The sequence below is a fragment of the Antechinus flavipes genome, chromosome 6, assembly GCF_016432865.1.
Source record: "Antechinus flavipes isolate AdamAnt ecotype Samford, QLD, Australia chromosome 6, AdamAnt_v2, whole genome shotgun sequence".
Taxonomy (NCBI): domain Eukaryota; kingdom Metazoa; phylum Chordata; class Mammalia; order Dasyuromorphia; family Dasyuridae; genus Antechinus; species Antechinus flavipes.
The window spans coordinates 253,894,010-253,915,117 of record NC_067403.1 but is presented as its reverse complement, the minus strand read 5'-3'; the positions used below and the strand labels follow the sequence as shown (position 1 = coordinate 253,915,117).

Here is a 21,108-nt window from a genome sequence, read left to right as displayed (position 1 = left end):
CTCCTGGCCCCGCCCCTCTCGGCCGGGGCTGGCGGAAATGCCCGAGCGCCAGAGGCCCCAGGCCGGAAAAAGCCGAAGCGCCTCCGGAAGTGGCCGAAGCGCGGGCGCCCGTCCTTCGGGCGCAGCCGGAAGGGTTCCGGAAGGGCTCGGCGCTGAGGCAGGGCTCAGTCGGGACGAACCGAACCGCGCGGGACCCGGGACGCGGAGCCAGGTGGCCGGAAGCAGCCGCGGGGGCCCGGCGCCGGCCTCGGCGCGTCCTGGGCGGGAGGCGGCGGCGGCGACGACGGAAGAGGCGGCGCGGGATGAGCCGGGGCTGAGGAGGCGGCGGGGCCGGGGCCGGGGCCGGGGCGCCGAACAGGGCCGAGCAGCGCCGGGGCCTCCCTGCGGCCGAGCCGGGTGCCCACGGGCCCCATCGAGCGGCCATGGCGGCCAACATGTACCGGGTGGGGGGTGAGTACCGCGCACCCGCGGTCCCGCCGGAACCGGAACCGAGTTCCCGGGACCGGGCCGAGGGAATGGGAGATCGAGGTGGGGGGGGGGACTCGTAGACCGCGGGTGGGGGGGGACTCGACATGAGAGGGCGCATGCGCATATGGGGAGCCTTGTTGGGGGTCCCGGTAGGAGAGGGCGCATGCGCGCCCCCCACCCCCCGTTGGGTCTCAGGGGTCCCAAGCGGGAACTGGGCAGGGCGGTGAGACCTCGAGGGATGAACTTGACCGCTAGAGCCGCTGCTGGGGGCCCGGGGTGAAGGCCCCCTTCCCTCCACGCGCTCGGGACTCCGAGATGTTGGGCAGCGACTGAGTAACTATCAGCGCTCGCACGCTTTGCCTGGACTGGTGTAGCACCTTTAGTGTTGGACAACGTCCCAACAGCACCCCCTCCATGGTGCTAGGGATGCGCCCCCCAGGCACTCCTTGCCCCAGATCCCCTTTGGAGATAGCGCCCCAGGCGGAGCTCGTGCTGATCTTCCGTGGCGATAGTGCCGCCCCGGGCTGGAGTGGGGCCCAGCGGAGTTTCGGTGGGGGTGGGGGTGGGGAGCAGAGCTGTGAGTTTACCCGCGAAGGGAACTCGGGGCCCCTTTCCTCTGGCGCAGCCCAAGAACTTTCTCCGGGCCCCGGGTCTCTTTCTGTTTGTGTCGGGGTTCTCTTTGAAGTCTGTATTTCCGGCTCTAAACCGTGCCCTCGCCTTATCCACCGCCCCCCCGCCCTCCCCCGCGCTGGGGTCCCAGGGACACCCAGCCCCTGTCCCCAAAGCGCTAACCCAGGCCCGGCCTCTGTGGGAAGGGAAAGCGGGGATGGGGGGGGGGGGTTGTCCTCCGGGAACATGGAGAAGTGGGGCTGGCCAGGGCTGGAGCCCCTCCGTGCTTGAGAGACAGCTTCAGGTGCCCGTGGACCCCCACTGGTGTCCCCTCATTTTTGGTCAACCGTCCCTTCTTGTCTTTGCAAAGATACTTGGGGTCTTTGGGCTGAGAGTAGGGATTAGCTGGTTTTCTCTTTGTATCTTCGGTGTTTAGGACACAGCGAGTGCTGATTGGTTGGTTGAGTCACAGGGAGGGATGCGAGGGCTCTCCTGGCTGCTGCTTTTACTTGAGTTCAGTTCCAAGTTTTTCCTTCATCATTCCCGCTTCTTCCCCTCCTTTTCAAGGGATTTTTACCCCCCCCCCCCTTTTCCTTTTTTCATCTTGCATCCCCTCTCCCTCATTCAATTCCCTCGAGCTTAAGGAACTTCCTCCAACTCAGGGCTTTGGCTCTTCCCCACTGCAGATTACGTCTATTTTGAGAACTCTTCGAGCAATCCTTACCTGGTGAGAAGGATTGAGGAGCTCAATAAGGTGAGAGAGAATAAGTGGAATAAGTGAGTGGGAGGGGGGGGAAGGGGGGGATCAATGGGCCTAGGAGACCTCGAGCTGAACATTAGTCTAGGAACACATGGGCTTCTTTTGTGCTCGGCCTGGCCTGGAAGGACAGAAATTAGGGAAAGGTGTATTTGAGCTCACTGTGAGGACCAGCTTCTTAATAAGCAGCTCTGGTTCCTAGAGCTGTCCAGGAGTAACAAGGGCCACCTCAGGAAATAGCCACTTTCTCCATACTGGCGCCTCCAGCTGATCCCTTTTAGACAATATTGGCTCATTCTCTGGTGGTTGGAAGGGAGGACCTTGCGCCTCTTCCCCTCGTGTTGCTGTCTCAGGCATCCTGTAGTGTCCTGGCTGGGTTTATTTTGACCCTGGCCTAGTGCTGAAGTCCTTGGTGAGAGGGGACTTGGGAGACCCCTCCTCGTGCTTAGATTCACAATTTCTTGAGGTTATACTAGTGAGCGCTTAGAAAATACGTTTCCTGTGACGGGCTCTTCTTCCTTAGACAGTTCTATTTTCCTCTAACACATTTCCACCACTTTGCCTTTTCTTTCTAGACTGCAAATGGGAATGTGGAGGCGAAGGTCGTCTGCCTTTTCCGGAGACGGGATATCTCTAGCAGCCTCAATAGCTTGGCTGACAGCAATGCCAGTAAGTCTTTTCTCCCCCTCCCTTCATATTCTTGGGCCTTGGCCAGTCTCTAGGTGTTTCCTTGGGTTTTGTGACCAAGGTGGGGAGGGGGGTTGGGTTTTGTCTCCTGTGTCAGAAAAGTAGCTCAGAAGAGGAATGTGATAAGAGCCAAGATGAGGTGGGGAAGATAATAGCTGGGAGCTATGAGAGGTTGTGGGGGGAGCGCAAACAATGAACCTAGTCATGAAGAAATAGGGACTTGAAAATAAATTTTGAATGAAGTAGAGTTATGGACTGAATGTTTTGGGGAAGTGAAGAGGAAAGGAAGGATCAAAACCCCCAATGTGTCCTGCCTTGGCAAGTAAGGGAGGTGGTTTGTTTAAATACTGAAGCATTTGACTGTGCAGGTCATAAGGGTAGTTTTGGCAAGAGGAAGAACTTTCTCTTTCCCTTTTTCATCTTCCTTCTGTTGGTTCTCCTCCCTCTTTCTTTGCCATTTTCTCCATCCCTTGCTTCCCTTTTTTCCTCCCTCCGCTTTCCATTAACTGTTCATCTCTAGCATTCTTCCCCCTTTTCCTTTTTGAGCTCTTTGCCCCCCCCTCCATTGATGTTTCTATTTTTTTTTAATAATTATAACTTTTTATTGACAGATGATGTTTCTATTTTCAACCTCTTAGACCAAGGTTCTAGCGCTAAAGGGTTAATGGGGAACAAGGCTCTCCAAGTTTCATAGCCCCTTGGGGTTTACTGCCCCATCTGGCAGGGGCTGACCTTGGCTTTGTCCAATCAGAAGGGGTTTGGGGGGTGTGGTCCCCCTGCCTTAGCCATGGTTTCCGGAGCAGGGAGGCAAGGGGAGGAGTCAGCTGCGAACTCCTCCCGCACCCCCCTTTTCCCTGGTAGTTGGAACAATGGCCAATGGGCCTGGGCTTGTTGCTATCCTACCCCTTTCTCCTTTGCTTGGCGCCCATCCGTGTTAACCCTTTACAACTGGGCTTCTTGGCCAGCCTAGGGCTTTGGGTGGGGGAGGGATAGTGAGATATTGGGGTGGAAGCTTCTCCCTGTAAGGCAATGGCTGCGAGCCAGACAAAGAGCAAGCGAGGCTTGTGGCCATGCTGGTGTGGGCATCGGGAGTCTGCCTCGAGTCTGGGCAGGGGTAGCTCGGTATCACTTCTCTGGCTTTTTATTCCTGTTGGCAACTGAAGTAGAACAGAGGTTGCTTCTGTCTTAGCATCAACTCTAGGTTCTGGGAGGAGCTTCTGAAGTTACCTTAGGGGGGAGAGGGGAGATCCGGGACCGTAACAGCTTGGAATCCCGAGCATTGGGGCTGAAGCCGCATTGGGGCAAGCGTGTAATGGAGGGAAGGTAGGAGGGAGGCAGGCAGGAACGAGAGACAGACATAAGGGGCCCCCCCTCGCTTCCCCTCCCCAGCTGCCCTTGATTCTCTTTCCTTTCCCAGGGGAATTTGAGGAGGAGTCCAAGCAGCCCGGAGTCTCGGAGCAGCAGAGGCACCAGCTGAAGCACCGGGAGCTTTTCCTTTCTAGACAGTTTGAATCGTTGCCAGCCACCCACATACGGTAGGGGACAGGGCACAGGGATTTCTCCAGGTTTCTTTCCTGCTCCTACTCCTTCACTTTAGATGGGAAAAGGCAAGGGCGGGGAGCCTCATGGAGGATAAAATGTGGGGATTGTGGACCTCTTTCCCTTCTTGCAGTGGGAAATGCAGTGTGACGCTACTGAATGAAACGGACATCCTGAGCCAGTACCTGGAGAAGGAGGTGACCGAGAGGGCCGTGTGGGCAGAAGGGAGGGGCCTGGGGAGTACCACTGTGGGGGGAGAACCAACACAGAGCGGACAGGTGTGGAGGGGTCGACAGGTGGCCACCGGGGTGGGGCTGCTCGGGTGACATCAAAGCACACACGTGTATGATGAGATTCAGGCAAAATGGCTAAAGCCGATTTATGTTTGTGGTGATTGGAGGCTCTGGAAATACTTGATTTAGGAACTGTTACTTGGGCTGGGTCGTAAGGAAACGTGGGATTCTGAGAGGCGAGAGAGTGCCCGGCTGGGGCAGTGCCAGTGCTGAGGGGGCAGACATCCTGAGATACACATGAAGGAACAGCGGGGCAGCAGATTGGGCCGAGCCAGGCAATGCAGGATGGGGAAGGGAGAGAGAGTAAAGTTGGAAAGGCAAGTTTAGGAGCTCAAGCGCCAAATAGACAGTTCACATTTCATCCTAAAGTTGTTGGGAAATCAGTTGAATTTGGGCGACATGGAAAAGCTGGGGATTTTTTTCTTAAGAAAAGAAGCTTGATGGCTCTGTGGAGGCTGGGTTGGAGAGACAGAGAGGTTAACAAGGAGGCCAGTGCAGTGGTCGAGGGAAGGGTGCTGACGGCCTGAGCCAGCCTGTGGCTGGGAGAGGAGACAGAAGCGGGGAGGAGATGCTGAAAGGTGGCAATGGCTATAGGAGTGAGGGGGCGGCAGTTGGGGAGCTCGAGGACTCTGGGAGTGGCTGGTGCTTCAGTCTGACCCGGGGATCAGCTGGGCAGGGGAGAGGGAGGGGAAGGCTCACTTTAGCCACTTCCCACCATCCTCTGCTCCAGGACTGCTTCTTCTACTCCTTGGTGTTTGACCCCGTGCAAAAAACGCTTCTGGCCGACCAGGGCGAGATCCGGGTGGGCTGCAAGTACCAAGCGGAGATCCCCGAGCGGCTGGCCGAAGGTGAGACCTGACTGTCGAGGTCGGAGGGACAGAGAGGCCCAGTCCATGGGGAGGGGGAAGAAAAGCCAGAGATCTCGGAGTGGTTGAGCAGAATGTGGGCAAGGGGGCACTGCTCAGCAAGGATGGGGAAGCCAGAGTGCCCCCTCCCCCTTTCTCTCTTGTGTTGACCGCTTTCTTCTTGTTTCCAGGCGAGTCTGATAATCGAAATCAGCAGAAGATGGAAATGAAAGTCTGGGATCCAGACAACCCCTTGACCGACCGGCAGATCGACCAGTTCCTCGTTGTGGCCCGGTGAGGGCTGGGTGGGTGACTGGGCGAGGTGGGGGGAGGTGGACCCTCTCTTGGTCCCGGTTGGCATCCTGGAGGCTGGGCGGTTTCCCTCCTTCTCTTCCCCTTTCCTCAAAGCCTCCTCCTGCCTCAGTGACCCGCTGTTCCTCCCCTAGTGCCGTGGGCACCTTCGCCAGGGCCCTGGACTGCAGCAGCTCCATTCGGCAGCCGAGTCTGCACATGAGTGCAGCAGCTGCCTCCCGAGACATCACTCTGGTGAGCGGCTGCTGGCTGGGTTGGTGAGGGCAGGGGGAGGCCGGGGCCCGGGCTGTGCCCCAGGGGCCTGACGTGATGTTGCCCCCATTGCAGTTCCACGCCATGGACACTCTCCAGCGCAATGGCTACGACCTGGCCAAAGCCATGTCCACGCTGGTGCCCCAGGGCGGCCCCGTGCTGTGTCGGGACGAGATGGAGGAGTGGTCGGCCTCAGAGGCCATGCTCTTCGAGGAGGCGCTGGAGAAATATGGCAAGGATTTCAATGATATCCGTCAGGACTTTGTGAGTAGTGAGGCTGAGACGGGCTAGGTTAGGCCGCAGCCGCCGCCGCCGCAGCAGCGAGGGGCTCGGGGTCCTCGGGCGAGGGCGCCAGCTCACTCTGCATCACCTCCCCAGCTCCCCTGGAAGTCTCTCGCCAGTATCGTCCAGTTCTATTACATGTGGAAAACCACTGACCGCTACATCCAGCAGGTGAAGAATTGGGCTGGGGAGCCTGGAAGGGGGGCCCACAGCCGCTGGTGGGGGCGGGGAGCCCCAAGCCTAGGACCATCCCCACACTGGTGTCTCCCTTCTCTCACCCACAGAAAAGGTTAAAAGCAGCTGAAGCCGACAGTAAACTGAAACAGGTCTACATCCCTACCTAGTAAGTGGCGGCGGGTGGGCACCAGGGGAGTGGGCACCTTCCTTTCCTTGTCTGATCTGGAGCGGACCAGAACCGTCTTGGGCTGGGAGGGGTGAAAAGCTGTCCACCCCTGGTGGCGGGAAGCATCCTGTGCCTCCATTCTCCCATCCTCTGTGCCCCCAGCACTAAGCCGAATCCGAACCAGATCATCTCTGTGGGGTCCAAGCCTGGCATGAATGGGGCCGGATTCCAGAAGGGGCTGACCTGCGAGAGCTGCCACAGTGAGTGTCGGGGCCGGCGGGGGCTGCGCTGCCTCCGAGCCATGGGGAGCCGGGCTCATCCCTTCTGAACACCACCTCCCAGCTGACCCATTTGTGTTCTCCAGCCACCCAGTCGGCCCAGTGGTATGCGTGGGGCCCCCCCAACATGCAGTGCCGCCTCTGTGCCTCTTGTTGGATCTACTGGAAGAAGTACGGGGGGCTGAAGACGCCGACGCAGCTGGAGGGGGCGGCACGGGGTACTACCGTAAGGAGCTCGGGTTTGGGGCTTTACGGAATGGGCCGAGAAGACAAGAGCTCGAGCAAGCTGCCGGCCCACGCGGATGCCCGGCAGCTTTGGGCCTGTTCCCCTGGGTTGGCGGATACGGCAGGTGGGGGCGGGCCTGGCCCAGAAGGCCGGGGCGGCGGAGCTCACCGTTGATGCTGTGTTTCCTCCTTCCACCAGGAGCCGCATTCCCGGGGCCACTTATCTCGCCCCGAGGCCCAGAGCCTTTCTCCGTACACAACCAGCGCCAACCGGGCCAAGCTGCTGGCCAAGAACAGGCAGACGTTTCTGCTGCAGACGACCAAGCTGACCCGTCTCGCCCGGCGCATGTGCAGGGATCTGCTGCAGCCGAGGAGGGCCGCCCGCCGACCCTATGCCCCCATCAACGCCAACGCCATCAAGGCCGAATGTGAGCCTGGGGGCGGTGCCCTAAGGTGGCTGGGCCCTGCCAGGCTGGGGCGGGCGGTCACCCACACCGGGAAACTCTTTTGTGTTGTAGGTTCCATCCGGCTCCCCAAGGCAGCCAAGACACCTCTCAAGATTCACCCCCTGGTGCGATTGCCCCTGGCCACCATCGTCAAAGACCTCGGTACGGGGCAGGGGGACGATAAGACAAGGTGGGGCAGGGACCGGTGAGGGCCCTGGGGCTTCAAGAAGGCCTGCCTCCTTCTCTCTCCCCTGCAGCGGCTCAGGCTCCTCTGAAACCAAAAACGCCACGAGGCACAAAGACACCGATCAATAGGAACCAAATGACCCAGAACCGGAGCTTGGGGGGCATTGTGGTGAAACGTGCCTATGAGAGTGTGAGTGGGGACCCAGACTCAGGCTGCCCACAGATGGGGGTGGGGAGAGGGGGGAGCTTTCCAGAGCCTCGTCTTTCTCCTTGGTGCGCCGGGCCTCCGAGGTCTTGGAAGCAGCAGCAGTCCCACTGAGGGGAAACTGAGACAGACAGTTCAGGGACTTGTCCAGGGTCACACAGCGCATGTCAGAGGCTGGATTTGCACTAGGGTCTCCTTGACTTCAGGCCGTGTTTTTACCCTGTACCTCCTGGCTTTCAGCTCTCGTAAGGCAGTGCTCCCTGACCCTTGGCTCACTCAGAAGAGGAGTTGGGAGGCCATGGGCCGGGTGTGGAGTCCAGCTGAGGGTCCTGGCCGAGTTCTGGAAAACTCCCCTTCCCCTTTTCTAGGTGGTTCCATTTTCAGCCAACGGGAGGCCCCTCACCTCAGGGATTCGATCAAGCACACAGCCGGCAGCCAAGCGGCAGAAGCTGAACCCCGCAGATGCCCCCAACCCGGTGGTATTTGTGGCCACAAAAGATACCAGGTAGTGGGCAGTTGGGCAGTGTGGGACGCGGGGTGGCCCATGGGGAGGGGACGGCACCTGCGGTCTCTGAGCCTCTGCCCTCCTCTTCCCCCACCAGGGCATTACGGAAGGCCTTGACTCACCTGGAAATGCGGCGGGCCGCACGCAGGCCCAACTTGCCCTTGAAGGTGAAGCCGCCACTGCCTCCGGTCCGGGCCCCGATTCCTCCCCCTTTACCCCCACACCCTGCCAGCACCAATGAGCCTATTGTCCTGGAGGATTAAGCGTCCTTGGGGGAAGGGAGGAGCAGATGGGAGGGTGGCCCCCGGCCCCCCTGCCGTGCCAGGGCCGGGGGCATCCGCCTCCCCTGGGAGGGGATCGCAGTGCTCGCCCCAGCTTCAGACACCAAGTCTGCCTCTTCCTTGACCTTCTCCGGGTCCTGGGGAAATCCACGGTATAGCCAGTTTGGGGGGTGCAGAGGACTCAGTCCTGGGGCAGGTTTTTTGGGGGGAGGGTTTTTTAAAACTTTTTTAATTTTTCCTCTCCTTGTTGGGGAGTGTGGGAGGGGAGAGGAGGGTGCCAGCTGGTCCCTGCAGGGGCGGGGCAGGCACTGCCATGTCTCCAGTCTTGTTTCTCTTCCAATTCCGGGTTTGCTGCCCGCAGGTGGGCTTGGAGGTGGGCTCGGGCCCTCCCACGCCCCTGCCCTTCCCCCACGCCCCGCCTTTTGTACACCAACTCAGAAATAAAGACCCTTTGTCCGTTTTTTAACCTTGGAATCTGTAATCCGTTCTTAGAGCGACAGAAATAAAAAGCTGTTTTTCTTCAGCCCCTCCCGGCTCTGCTGCTCTCTGAGGGGGACTGGAGGGGCAGGGGGGGAGCAGGGGGCTTCTCCCCAGGAAAGGTTTCCTGCTCATGGCCTTGGCACATCACGTGGCCCTGGACTGGGGCTGGAGATCGCTATGGGATGGACCAGCGACCCTTGGGGGTGGGTGGGTGGGGGGACCGAGAAAGCCGAGTCTGAGGCTGCTAGAGGTGGGGAGGAATCCTTGGGGAGGCCCCATGCCCCGGCTCTGACTCCAGGTCTGGCCCAGGAGCAAGAGGGATGGAAGAGCTCTGCTCTCCCGGCAGCTGCTTTGCCCCCACGTGGGCCCATTTTTCTGGTGAACAATTGAGGGCAGCTGCAGCCGGGGCCTTCTGGACTCCCCCACGTGACGCCCTGGCGCGGGAGCGGCCCGGGCTCGAGCAGGCGCTCACCTGGAGGTCGGGGTCTCGCGTGGGCGTGCTGCCTCACCAGCAGGATTAGGATCCCGCCCGCTGAGGAGAAAAAGGGAAGCCCACGAGCGGGTCACGGGCCCGTGGGGCTCCGTTCCACCGCCAGTGCCCGAGGGGCAGAGGGGCACTCTGGCACCTCTCGGGCTCCGGGCAGGACGGGGGTCCGGAGGTGGGGCATCCGCCGGAAGCTGCCAAACAGGCTCGGCTGCCCGGTGGCGGCGTCCCACGGGGACTCGGAGACAGGGGTGTGGCCCTCCCCTCACGTGGGGTCCAGCCGGTGACCGCCGGGGTCGCCTATGGAGGGGTGGGGTGGATGGGGGCCCGCAGAGCCGGGAGTCCCGGGCAGTTCGAGATCCTGACCGCTCGGCCGTTGCTCTTGAATATTCATATTCGGCCTTGGCCAATCAACGCCAGGCGCCCCTCAGAACTAGCCAATCCCGTTGCCGTATGCAGATGAGCCGGGAGGGGTGGGGCTGAGACCCCGCGTGCGCTGCTTCAGTCAGGGATGCCGCCGAACGAGCCTCCCGCTCCCCGAGAGTGGCGGAAGTGCCTTCTTATTTCGCGGTGTCCGGGGACCCACTTCCGGTAGTGGCGGAAGTCGCGTCCAGTCCCGTTTTGAAGCGGGAACCATGGCGGCGACTGAGCCGGATGTGGAGGCTTTACCGCGCGGGGGCTTCAGATGCTGCCTCTGCCACGTGAACACAGCTAATCGTAAGGGGGCGGAGTGGCGGGCCTGGGTCACGGAGCCCCCGGGCTGGGCGGAGTGGGCTTGGGCCTCCTGCCCGCGGCCTCCCGGGGCCTCTCCTGATTGCCCCCGCCGGCAAACCCAGGGCTCGGGGGAGTTAGCTCTGAGATAGGATTCGAAGCGGCGCCTACCTAACAGGCTCCCGGGCCACGCTCCCTCGCGAGGTCAGGGGTCCAGGCCAAGGCGGAGACCCGGCTGGGGTGCGGAGGCTCGGCTGGCCCCGATCCTTCCTTTTACAAGGGGGGAACTGAGGCACTTGGGGAAAAGGCTTATTCAGAGTGACGAGCCTGGATTTGAACTCGGGCCCTCCGGCCCCCACGTGCAGGGTGGCCTGCCGGTTAGCTCCCAGCGGAGCCCTCTGAGTTCAGAGGTGCAAACCGAGGCTGGGGAGGGAAGCACTGGATCCCCGAGTTACTGGTGTGCCCTCATCAGCAAATGGGGCCAGGTGGTCCGTCAGTTGGCATCGAGGTCAGCCGGCCCTTCCCCCAAGGCGACCACATCCAAGTCAGCCAGCTCGGGTTCTGGTCCGGCCGTCTGCCCCCCGACCCAGGCCTTCCCCCATGTCCCAGGGACCTCACTGACCCCCTGGCAGGTTAGGCGGCCCCGGCCAAGCCCCCAAACCCTGACCTCGGCCCCATAAAGAAGAGGGCCTGAGCCCAGAAGGGCTCCTGCAGGAGTGCGTTTGGATCTATACCCCACAGGCGCCCGTCCGCCTCCGGCCATCCCGCTGTGGCCACGAGTCTAACAGGGAATGTGTCTTCTCAGGGGGGAGGGGCAGCCAGAGAAAACCTGGATCTTAAAATAAAACTTGAACACGTGACCTCTTGTCCTGTCCCTCCCTGCCCATGCCCGGCCTTGCCCCGCCCCCCCCCCCCAGGCAGCTCCGCTCCTGTTTTATGCCCCTGAACTGTGCTCAAAGAAACCACAGACCCACGCAGGCGGCAAGCCCCGGCTTCATGTCAGTTGGTCTGGGCCGGGCTCTTGCTGCTGCAGGGCAGTCCGGCTATGAATCGCTCACAGACCCTGTGACATGGCTGGCGGATTCCCGCTTGAGATCTCCCATTGAGCTGCTCTGTCCTGAGCTCTCTCATCTCCAGACCTTTCTGCAGCCTCGTCTTTTCTCTGGCCTCTGTGGCCGGGGCTCTGCCTGTGCCCCCAGCTGCCTCCTCCCGGCTCCTTGGGGAGCCCCCCCTCACCCTCCCCCAGCCTGAAGACTTGTCCTGAGCTGACATTCTGTGTCTTCCTCTCTTTCATTCACATTTCACCTCACATTCCAGCTCGATATAGCTTGTTTTTTTTTTTAATTTTCCCCAATTATAGGTAAAACCTTTGTTATACATGTTCATTCAATTTTTTATGTATTTCATGTAGGGAGAGAAAAATCAGAGCAAAAGGAAAAAACCACTAGAGAGAAAAAACTAGGAGAAAAAGGGAAAAAAAGTGACCACAGCATGTGTTGATTTACGTTCCGTCTCCATGGTTCTCTCTGGAGGTAGATGGTATTTTCCATCCAGTCTCTTGGGATTGCCTCGGATCACTGAACCGCTGAGAAGAACTAAGTTGTTCTAGTTGATCATTCCTCGTTCTTGCTGTTACTGTGTGCGATGGATTCCCGGTCCTGCTTGTTTCAGCATCAGTTTGGGCCTTTCTAAAATCGGCCTCCTCATCATTTTTATAAAACAATAACATTCCATATTATTGTTCTGTAAGGAATGAGCAGTGGGATGAATACAGAGAGGACTGGAGAGACTGACATGAACTGATACTGAGTGAAACGAGCAGAACCAGGAGATCATTATATACAACAATAATACTGTATGAGGATGTATTCTGATGGAAGTGGATCTCTTTGTTAAAGAGAGCTAACTCAGTTTCAATTGATCAAGGATGGACAGAAGCAGCTACACCCAAAGAAAGAACACCGGGAAATGAATAGAAACTGCTTGCATTTTTGTTTTTCTTCCCGGGTTATTTCTACCTTCTGAATCCAATTCTCCCTGTGCAACAAGACAACTGTTCGGTTCTGCAAACATATATTGTATCTAGGATATACTGTCACCTATTTAACATGTATAGGACTGCTTGCCATCTTGGGGAGGGGGTGGAGAGAGGGAGGGAGGGGAAAAATCAGAACAGAAGTGAGTGCAAGGGATAATGCTGTAAAAAATTACCCTGGCATGGATTCTGTCAATATAAAGTTATTTAAAAAATAATAATAATAATATTCCATCACCTTCGTGTACCTCAGCTTATTCAGCCATTCCCCAATTGGTGGCCATCTACTCTTTGCCACCACAAAAAGGGCTGCCACAAACATTTTTTGTACATGTGGGTCTTTTCCCTTTTTTATGATCGCTTTGGGATACAGACCCAGTAGACAGACTGCTGGATCAAAGGGTAATCCTTTGGCCATCGTTCCAATGGCTCTCCAGAGTGACTGGATCTTTTCACAACTCCACCAACAATGTATTAATGTTCCAGTTTTCGCACATCCCCTCCAACATTAAATATTATCTTTTCCTATCATCTTTTTTTTTTTTTTTGTAACTTTTTATTGACAGAACCCATGCCTGGGTAAATTTTTTTACATTATGACTTGCACTCACTTCTGTTCCAACTTTTCCGTTCCCTCCCTTCACCCCCTCCCCTAGATGGCAAGCCGTCCTATACATGTTAAATATGCTAAAGTACATTCTAGATCCAATATATGTGTGCAGAACCGAACACTTCTCTTGTTGCACAGGGAGAACTGGATTCAGAAGGTAAAAATAACCTGTTTTCCTGTCATCTTAACCAACCTGATGTGTGAGGTGGTACTTCAGAATTATCTTAATTAAGATTTAATTATTAAGATAATTTGTATTTCTCTAATCAGTGATTTGGAACATTTTTTCACATGACTAGAAATGGCTTTAATTTCTTCATCTGAAATTTGTCTGTTCATGTTCTTTCTGAGGCCACCAGTTTACAAAGTTGCTCTCCCAGGGGTCCCCGATGGCCTTTTCTCATTGTTCTTTCTTGAAAACCTGTCCGGGTGCAGTTTACCACAGACACTCCAGTCTGCCTAGAACCTGCTCTTGAACATTTTGGTGGCGATTCCTTTTCTTGCTGGGCCCCACTCGCAGTCACTGCTGGGTTAGCTCTGCTGAGCTGGGGCTGGGTGTGAATCTTGCAGCTCCTCCCCTTCCCCTGAGCGGGGACATCTTGAGGCTATGTCCCCCTTCTCTCTAAATGCTCTCTTTGGGACGTTCTGCTTCCATCATTTCCTCTCTGCAGATTGTTCCAGATTCCCATTCTGATGTGCTTCTGTCCCTTGAGCACTAGTCCTTCCTTCCTCGTCTGACTTCCTGCAGGACCCTTTCCCTGGATCTCTCCTGTTCAATCTCAGCATGTTCAGGGCAGAGTCCATGATTCTCCTGGCCCAACTGGCCTCATCTCCCAATCTCCCTCTTTCTGTTGGTGGAAAGCTGCCATTTTCCTCATCCAGGCTCTCGCCTCCCAGCCCAGTCACAAATATTTTGGGTCCCTTCTCTTCCTCCTCACCCCTCCTAGTCTCTCCTCTCCCTCCTTCCTCCATCACGCCGCCAGGACTGCCAGAATTGTGCCTACTCTGTTTGGAGGGAGACAGCCTGCTTTCAGATGTGTCCCTCTCACTTCCTCCCTAAGTGAGCCTCTGCAAGTCACTAGGTTCTCCAGTCCTCAGTTTCCTCAACTGTAAAAGGACTGAGGTGGGGTGGGGGAGTTCTAGGTCCCTTTGAGATTTCCCCAGTTAAAATGTTTGAATGTTCACTTGTTCCTTGAAGCACTTTGGCTCTCTCCCCTATGCAGATTGAAACTCATTTGCATGATGGGAAGCAACCTGTGTTTAATGAGTGTACCTTGCAGGGCCCAGCCTGGATGCCCACCTGGCAGGCAAGAAGCATCGCCGCCTTGAAGAGCTTCGAGCTACCCGCCGGGCCCAGGGCCTCCGGAGTGTGTTTGTCAGCGGCTTTCCCCGCGGCCTGGATCCGGCCCAGCTCTCTGAATACTTCCAGGCCTTTGGGCCCGTGGCCAGCATCGTCATGGACAAGGACAAGGTAGGGAAGTGACCTGGCAAAAGCCTCAGGACTTCCAAGTTTAGGGACAGTGGTGGATGGGGAAGGGAGTAAGATCCAGGGAAAGAGAGACTCTGGGGGGCAGGATGGGTGAGCCTGAGGCGGCTGGGCCTGGCCTGGAAAAGGTGCTGAAGACCGTTCTCTGCTGTGGCCCGACAGGGTGTGTTTGCTATCGTTGAAATGGGGGACACCGGGGCCCGGGACGCCGTCTTGTCCCAGCCCCAGCACGCTCTCGGTGGCCATCGGCTACGTGTCCGGCCTCGGCAGCAGAAGGAATTCCAGACTCCAGCTCCCAAGGCCCCCAGGGGGGCGCCCCCGGATGACCAGCAGCTGATGCAGGGGCTGGCAGAGGCTCCAGACGTGGAGGCCCAGATGCTGAGGCTGGTGGGCCTCCGGGAGCTTTCCGAGGCCGAGCGGCAGCTGCGCGGCCTTGTGGTGACGCTGATGCAGGAGGTCTTCACAGAGTTCTTCCCCGGTAAGGCTTGCCCAGCCCTCGGACCGCCCCGCCTCTGGAGCCGCTCCCCAGTGCCTCCATTGTGAGCGCCTGTCCTGCCCCTTCAGTTGTACAGCCGGCGTCTCTCTGAGCGTCCCCTGATCTCGCTGCTCTGCTCACCACCCAGGCTGTGTCGTCCGTCCCTTTGGCTCCTCGACAAACGGCTTTGACGTTCATGGCTGTGACCTTGACCTCTTCCTGGATCTGGGGGATTTGGAGGGGCCCCAGGTGAGGCATCTGAGAGCCAGGTACCGTGGGTGGGGAAGAGGCTGAGCGGCCCAAGGGTTGTGTCAGCCATGGGGTGGGAGCCCGGCTCTCTCGGGTTTGGGCCCGGTGCTCTCTTTACAGAAAGGATAAGTAGGTTCTAAGGCAGGCAGCTTGTCTTTTGGAGGTGGGAGGCGACGTCCCTGCTTTGCCGGGGCTGCTGAGTAGCTCGGTCTGTAGCACGCGGGCTCGGGGGAGTGGAGGGAGAGGTGGTGGTCAGCCCAACCTGACTCTCCCCCACAGCGGGACCCGAAGGCCCCGGCCTCTCCGGCGTTGGACTCGGCCCTTGCTTCTCCACTGGATCCTCAAGCCTTGGCCTCCTCCCCAGCTTCCCCTGTAGACTCTCCGGCCCCAGCTTCTCCCCAGGACTCTGAAACTCCCGCCTCCTCCCTAGCCCCTCCAACCCCTGACTCGGCTCTGGCCTCTGAGGCGCTGGCCTCTCCCCAGTCCTTGCCCCCCATGTCACCTGTCCAGGAGGAGGTGGGAGAAAGGGACTTGGGGAAGACCTGGGAACTTGGAGGATCCCTGAAGAGGGAGGAGGGGGAGGGAGAGGCCATGCTGGAACTCGTGGGCTCCGTCCTCCGAGGCTGCGTCCCCGGCGTGCACAGCGTCTGGACCGTGCCCTCGGCTCGACGCCCCGTGGTCAAATTCTGCCACCGGCCCTCTGGTCTTCACGGTGACATCTCCCTCAGTAACAGGTGCGTTGGGGGCCTCGCTGAGAGCGTGTCCCTCGGGGAGCAGGAGCTTGTGGACCCTCTCTGGGCCCTCATTTTCCCGGCCTCTTCTGCCCTTCCTGTCACTGCTCTGGGTCTTCTGGACCCGTCCCGTGCCATCTTGCTGCCCAGGGCCTCACTTGTAGCCTTCGCGCTCCATTGCGGGGTCAATTTGGCATCGACTGCATTGAAAGCAGGGTCCCGGATCCCAGGGGCACAGATGCAAACAAAGGTGCCTTGGCCCCAGGGAGGGAAATGGGGATGGGGCAGTTTTCTGGGGGCTGGGAAGCCTGTAAGCCAGCAGAGGCCTAGAAGCGTGTGGATCGGAGGCCCAGGTTCCCCTGCTGAATCTCCATGGTCTCTCTGTCTCAGGCTGGCACTGTACAACTCGCGGTTCCTGAATCTCTGCTGTGCCCTGGACAGGCGGGTGCGGCCCCTGGTCTATACCCTGCGCTGCTGGGCTCAGGGCCGAGGGCTGACGGGTAAGGAAGGTGGTGGAAGTGAGCGGTTCCTCGCTCCGTGGCAAGCTAGAGGCAGGGACTGGTAGAGCTGCAGGCCGCGGGCTTCAGGCTGGGCTGTGACTGGGAGGGCCCTCGGAGGCTCTCCGTGGCTCCCGCTGAGTCTTGGTTTTCTGCCCAGGGAGCGGCCCCCTTCTGAACAATTATGCGTTGACTCTCTTGGTGATCTACTTTCTTCAAACCCGGGACCCTCCTGTGCTGCCTTCCCTCACAAGGCTCACCCATATGGCAGGTATGAGCTCCCTGGCCAGAGGTTCGGATGCCCGCACCCTGCCCATATCACCATCTGCCCAGCGGACAGGCCTTCGTCCTGTCTTTAGTGATTGTGACTTCTCTGGGGAGATCTGCCTCCTGGCCCTTTTCCCTCTTTCCTACCTTTGCTAGAGCTGCCCTTTCTCTCCCATGTCCCCAGGTGAGGAGGAACGGGTTGAGGTGGATGGCTGGGACTGCAGCTTCCCCGGGGAGGCCTCCCACCTGGAGCCCAGCGCGAACACCGAGTCCCTGCGTAAGTGCCCAGAGATAGTCCAAGAGATTGGTTGGGGCTGGGCCGGGTGGGAGCCCAGGGGCCGGGAGGGCTGGGCAGCCCATCTCTCCAGCTTGTCCCCTGGGAAGGCCTTGGTGGACAGCCCACCTTCATGTGACTTTCATCTGGCCTCCTCACAGCCTCCCTTCTGGCCCAGTTCTTTGACTGTGTCTCCAGCTGGGAGCTCCGAGGCTCACTGCTGTCTCTGAGGGAAGGTCTGCCGCTGCCCGTAGCTGACGGCCTGCCCCCCGGTCTCTGGGGGGGCCTGCGTCTCGGCCCTCTGAACCTACAGGACCCTTTTGACCTGAGTCACAATGTGGCAGCCAACGTGACGAGCCGGGTAGCCGGTCGCCTCCAGAACTGTTGTCGGGAATCGGCTAATTACTGCCGAAGCCTCCAGTTCCAGCGTCGTTCTCCCCGGGGCCGGGACTGGGGTCTGCTTCCTCTCCTGCAGCCCAGCTCTGCCAGCTCTCTGCTGTCTGTTACTCCCATCCCCCTTCCCCCGGCCCCCTTCCCCCAGCTCTGCGCTGCTATCAGCCAGGTGTTAGAGGAAACCCTGGGCTGCCAGGTCGAGCGGAACAGCAAGAGGCAGAGCCCAGGAGACGGCGATGGGGATGCACATCTCCGGGGGACGCCGAGGAAAAGGCCACGATTGGAGAGGGAGAAAGGACAGACACCTGAGGGGCGCCAAGGAGAGGCCAGGGTGGAAGAGCCAGCCCTGGAGGCTGCGGGGGAGGAGGAGCTGGCATTGGAGGCTGGGGGGGAGAAGGAGCTGGCCCTGGAGGCTGGGAGGGAGAAGGAGCTGGCACTGGAGGCTGGGGGAGAGAAGGGCCAGCCTGGGTCATCAGGGGAGCAGCTGCACAGGCTTGGACAGCCTTTGGTGGAAAGGGAAGTAAAGCCCTTGGAAAACCCGGGGACTGAAGAGGTAGGAGCAGTCCAGGGGGAGGAGACGGGGTCAGGGGCGGCACGGACCTGGCTCTGTACGCTCTGGCACCGGGTATGGCTCGGGCGGCGCAGGGTCCGGAGGCAGTTGCAGCAGCAAGCCAAAGGGGAAATGAGCTGGCTGCAGGCAGAGGCTCTGGTGACCCAGGAGCTGATAGCACAGGAAAGCAGGAAGCAGCGCCCAGAGCCAGAGCCGCCGCGGCCCCTCCTCACCTTCGCCGCAGCCACCAGCCCCTCCGGCCCCTTTCTCACGCTCACCCAGCTCCAGGATCCTCACGGTCTGTTCCCTGACCTCCATCATTTTTTACATGGCTTTCTACCTCGAACTGTCCGGGCCGTCCTCGGGTGTGAGAAAGGTGACTGAAGGACGAGGGGACAATAAAGGGCTTTTGTATGAACTTCGTGTCCGATCCTTCTTTGGGGCGCTGCCCTGGGGCGAGGCTGAGAAATGCCAAACCTGAGTAAGCTATCAGCTTTGGGGCCGAGCCAGGAATTTGTAGTTGGGGGTTTCATGGAGGGATGTGACCTTTGGGGGAAAATGGCATCTTTACTTTCACTTACTTGCAAGGTTTTCTCCATAATCCTACCCTTTATATCCACTTTAAAAGACTCTACAGATAAAGCTAACAGCCACTCTCAGTCGTCAGGGCAAATCATTTAAAATACAAACAGAGCAAAAGATCACAAAAATCATGGGCTGAGACTAGGTAGGATTCAGAAGGCAGAAATATCAGGAAAACAACCAGTATTATCAGAATTAGTTTGTAGAGCTCAAAAAATTTAGAACAAAAGGCCAAGAATATTAAGGGGAAATCCGGGGAGACGAGATGAAGTCGGCCTCGCCGCACCAGATTTCCAGTTATGTTACAAGATGGTGATGAAAGAATCTGCTACTGGCTGAGAGAAATAGAGTGGGGGAGAATTGGGGGAATAGGACACGACTAGAGTAATCTGGTCTTGGATAAATCTAAAGGTCCGGCCTTTTGAGACGAGCTCAAAATTCGACAAAACTGCTGGGAAAACTGGAAAAGAATTGGTAAAAACTAGGCATAGGCCAATATCTCATGATGTAAACCAAGACGAGATCAGAATCGATAAATGATTTAGACATAAAGGGTAATATAAATAAATGACGGCAATATGGAAAAATGGATTTGTCAGATATATGGATGAAGGACTTTGATTAAACCAGAGAAAGGATCGTGGGACTTGAGATGGATCATTTTGATTCTATGAAACCAAAGAGATTTTGCACAGACCAAATGAATAGATTAGCCAAAAGTCAAAAGAAAAAAACCACTGGATGATGGGGGGGAGGGGGGTAAAGAATTTACAGCAAGTTTCTCTGCTAAAAGCCTCAATTTCTCAAACAGAGAAGGGAATTTTGCCAAGTGTATACATAAAAGAGGCATCCCCTGCTTGATAAATGGTCAAAAGATAAGAACAGGCAATTTTTAAAAGAAAGAAAAGCTTTCTATAGTCAAGTCACTAATTAGGAAAATGCAAATTAAAATAATTCTGAGATACTACCTCTCACTTATCCGATTGACAAAGGTGACAAAAAAGGAAAATGACATGCTGGAGGTGATGTGGAAAAGAAGGGACTTTAATACTATGTCGCTAGAGTTGTAAACTGGTCCAGCCTTTCTGGAGAATGATTTCTATAAAAACGCATATCCTTGGAATTAACCATGGTACCTGTAGGTCCGTATCCCAGAGAAAACAGAAAAGGGAATGGAATTTATTTGATAAAAATGTTTATAGCAGCTCTTTTCTGTGGTGGCGTGTGATATTCTTCTCTAAAATGTAATATTCTCTTGTTGGGGTTTCCTTGGGGTCTCTGGAGGCAGCCTTCATTTCGGTTCAGTATTCACCCCAAATGCAGCCAGGTATTAAAGTCCAAATCCTTTACTGTCTCTTTCCAAGTCTTGTCTCCTTTCCTGGGCCTGGTTAGCTTTTTTTTTTTTTTTTTTTTTTTTATTATAATAACTTTTTATCGACAGAACCCATGCTAGGGTAATTTTTTACAGCATTATCCCTTGCACTCGCTTCTGTTCTGATTTTTCCCCTCCCTCCCTCCACCCCTTCCCCCAGATGGCAAGCAGTCCTTGACATGTTAAATAGGTCACAGTATATCCTAGATACAATATATGTGTGCAGAACCGAACAGTTTTCTTGTTGCACAGAGGGTGAGCAGTTTACATTCATTTCCCAGTGTTCTTTCTCTGGGTGTAGCTGCTTCTGTCCATCTTTGATCAGTTGGAACTGAGTTAAATCTCTTTGTTGAAGAAATCCACTTCCATTAGAATCCATCCTCATTCGGTATCGTTATTGAGGTATATAATGATCTGGTTCTGCTCATTTCACTTAGCATCAGTTCATGTAAGTCTCTCCAGTCCTCTCTGTATTCATTGGTTAGCTTTCTTAGAGGCCTCTCTCTCTCCTTGGGTCCCAGAGTTTGAGCTCCTGCCACCAGTCCTTTGTGTTCTCTGCCTCTGCCGGTTTCTCGGGGTCCTCCTGAATGTGTCTTGGTTTCTGTGGGGGAGGCAGGAGAACCGCCTGTCTTCCAGTTCTGATTCTGACTGAATTTGAGCTTATATGGTCTTTTATCAAAGGTGTGAATCTTGTAGTACTTAGTAAGTACTAAGTACATGTATTGAACTGGAGAACTGTTAAGCGCCAGGCTACATTAGATAATTATTGTCTCTATCAATCCCACTGACTTAGCACCAGGTTTCAAGTTCTGGCCCATAAGGGTGGGGGAGAACTGGAAACTGAGAGGATGCCCCTCCATCAGTTGTGACACGTAAGTGTGTTGGAAAGTCGCTGTCTATAAGACACTGAGGGGATGGATCCAGAAAAGCCGGGTTTGAACTGATGCAAAGTGAAACAAACAGAACCTGGAGAATACAGATTAAGAGCAACACTGAGCATTGATCGCCATTGACTTAGCTCTTCTCGGCAACACAGTGTTCCAAGACGACTCAGAAGGATCGCTGACGAGAATGCCTCCGTCTCTAGAAAGAACTGATAAATTCTGATCACAGACTGGAACTTTTTTAAATTTTAGGTTTTTTTCTTAGTTAACCATGTCCATTCACTTTATTTTTGACACATTTCTTTATGAATCACATTGGGAGAGAAAAATCAGAACAAAACAGAAAAACCATGAGGAAAAAAAAAAGGGAATAGAGCATGTACTGGTTTACATTCAGTCTCCATAGTTTCCTCTGGGGATGCAGATGGTGTTTTCTGTCCAAAGTTTATTGGGATTGCTTTGGCTCACTGAACCACTCAGAAGAACCAAGTCTGCTATAATTCTTGCTGTTACCA

At 56.4% G+C, this 21,108-nt stretch overlaps 2 protein-coding genes across 2 annotated transcripts; both read left to right on the top strand.

Annotated features, from left to right (window-relative positions):
• The first annotated feature begins 344 nt into the window (after positions 1-344).
• MTA2 (metastasis associated 1 family member 2) lies at positions 345-9,036 on the top strand. Its single transcript, XM_051966530.1, has 18 exons — positions 345-450; positions 1,764-1,831; positions 2,410-2,503; positions 3,939-4,056; positions 4,194-4,257; positions 5,084-5,201; positions 5,390-5,492; positions 5,645-5,744; positions 5,838-6,026; positions 6,141-6,215; positions 6,329-6,387; positions 6,550-6,647; positions 6,752-6,891; positions 7,090-7,318; positions 7,409-7,498; positions 7,594-7,712; positions 8,096-8,232; positions 8,330-9,036. The coding sequence occupies exons 1-18, from the start codon at positions 423-425 to the stop codon at positions 8,493-8,495; spliced, it is 1,995 nt and encodes a 664-aa protein (XP_051822490.1). The 5' UTR covers positions 345-422; the 3' UTR covers positions 8,496-9,036.
• Positions 9,037-10,075: 1,039 nt separating this feature from the next.
• TUT1 (terminal uridylyl transferase 1, U6 snRNA-specific) lies at positions 10,076-18,173 on the top strand. Its single transcript, XM_051966529.1, has 9 exons — positions 10,076-10,194; positions 14,114-14,304; positions 14,482-14,797; positions 14,943-15,043; positions 15,323-15,777; positions 16,165-16,274; positions 16,432-16,542; positions 16,723-16,815; positions 16,974-18,173. The coding sequence occupies exons 1-9, from the start codon at positions 10,113-10,115 to the stop codon at positions 18,137-18,139; spliced, it is 2,625 nt and encodes an 874-aa protein (XP_051822489.1). The 5' UTR covers positions 10,076-10,112; the 3' UTR covers positions 18,140-18,173.
• Positions 18,174-21,108: the final 2,935 nt, after the last annotated feature.

Excerpts from the sequence above, each read along its gene's own strand:
- MTA2 (XM_051966530.1), top strand. The coding sequence starts at position 423 with ATGGCGGCCAACATGTACCGGGTGGGGG. Across the intron at positions 5,493-5,644 it reads CAGTTCCTCGTTGTGGCCCG|TGCCGTGGGCACCTTCGCCA; the intron begins GTGAGGGCTGGG and ends TTCCTCCCCTAG. Across the intron at positions 6,216-6,328 it reads CTGACCGCTACATCCAGCAG|AAAAGGTTAAAAGCAGCTGA; the intron begins GTGAAGAATTGG and ends TCTCACCCACAG.
- TUT1 (XM_051966529.1), top strand. The coding sequence starts at position 10,113 with ATGGCGGCGACTGAGCCGGATGTGGAGGCTTTACCGCGCGGGGGCTTC. Across the intron at positions 14,798-14,942 it reads CTTCACAGAGTTCTTCCCCG|GCTGTGTCGTCCGTCCCTTT; the intron begins GTAAGGCTTGCC and ends CTCACCACCCAG. Across the intron at positions 16,816-16,973 it reads CGCGAACACCGAGTCCCTGC|CCTCCCTTCTGGCCCAGTTC; the intron begins GTAAGTGCCCAG and ends GCCTCCTCACAG.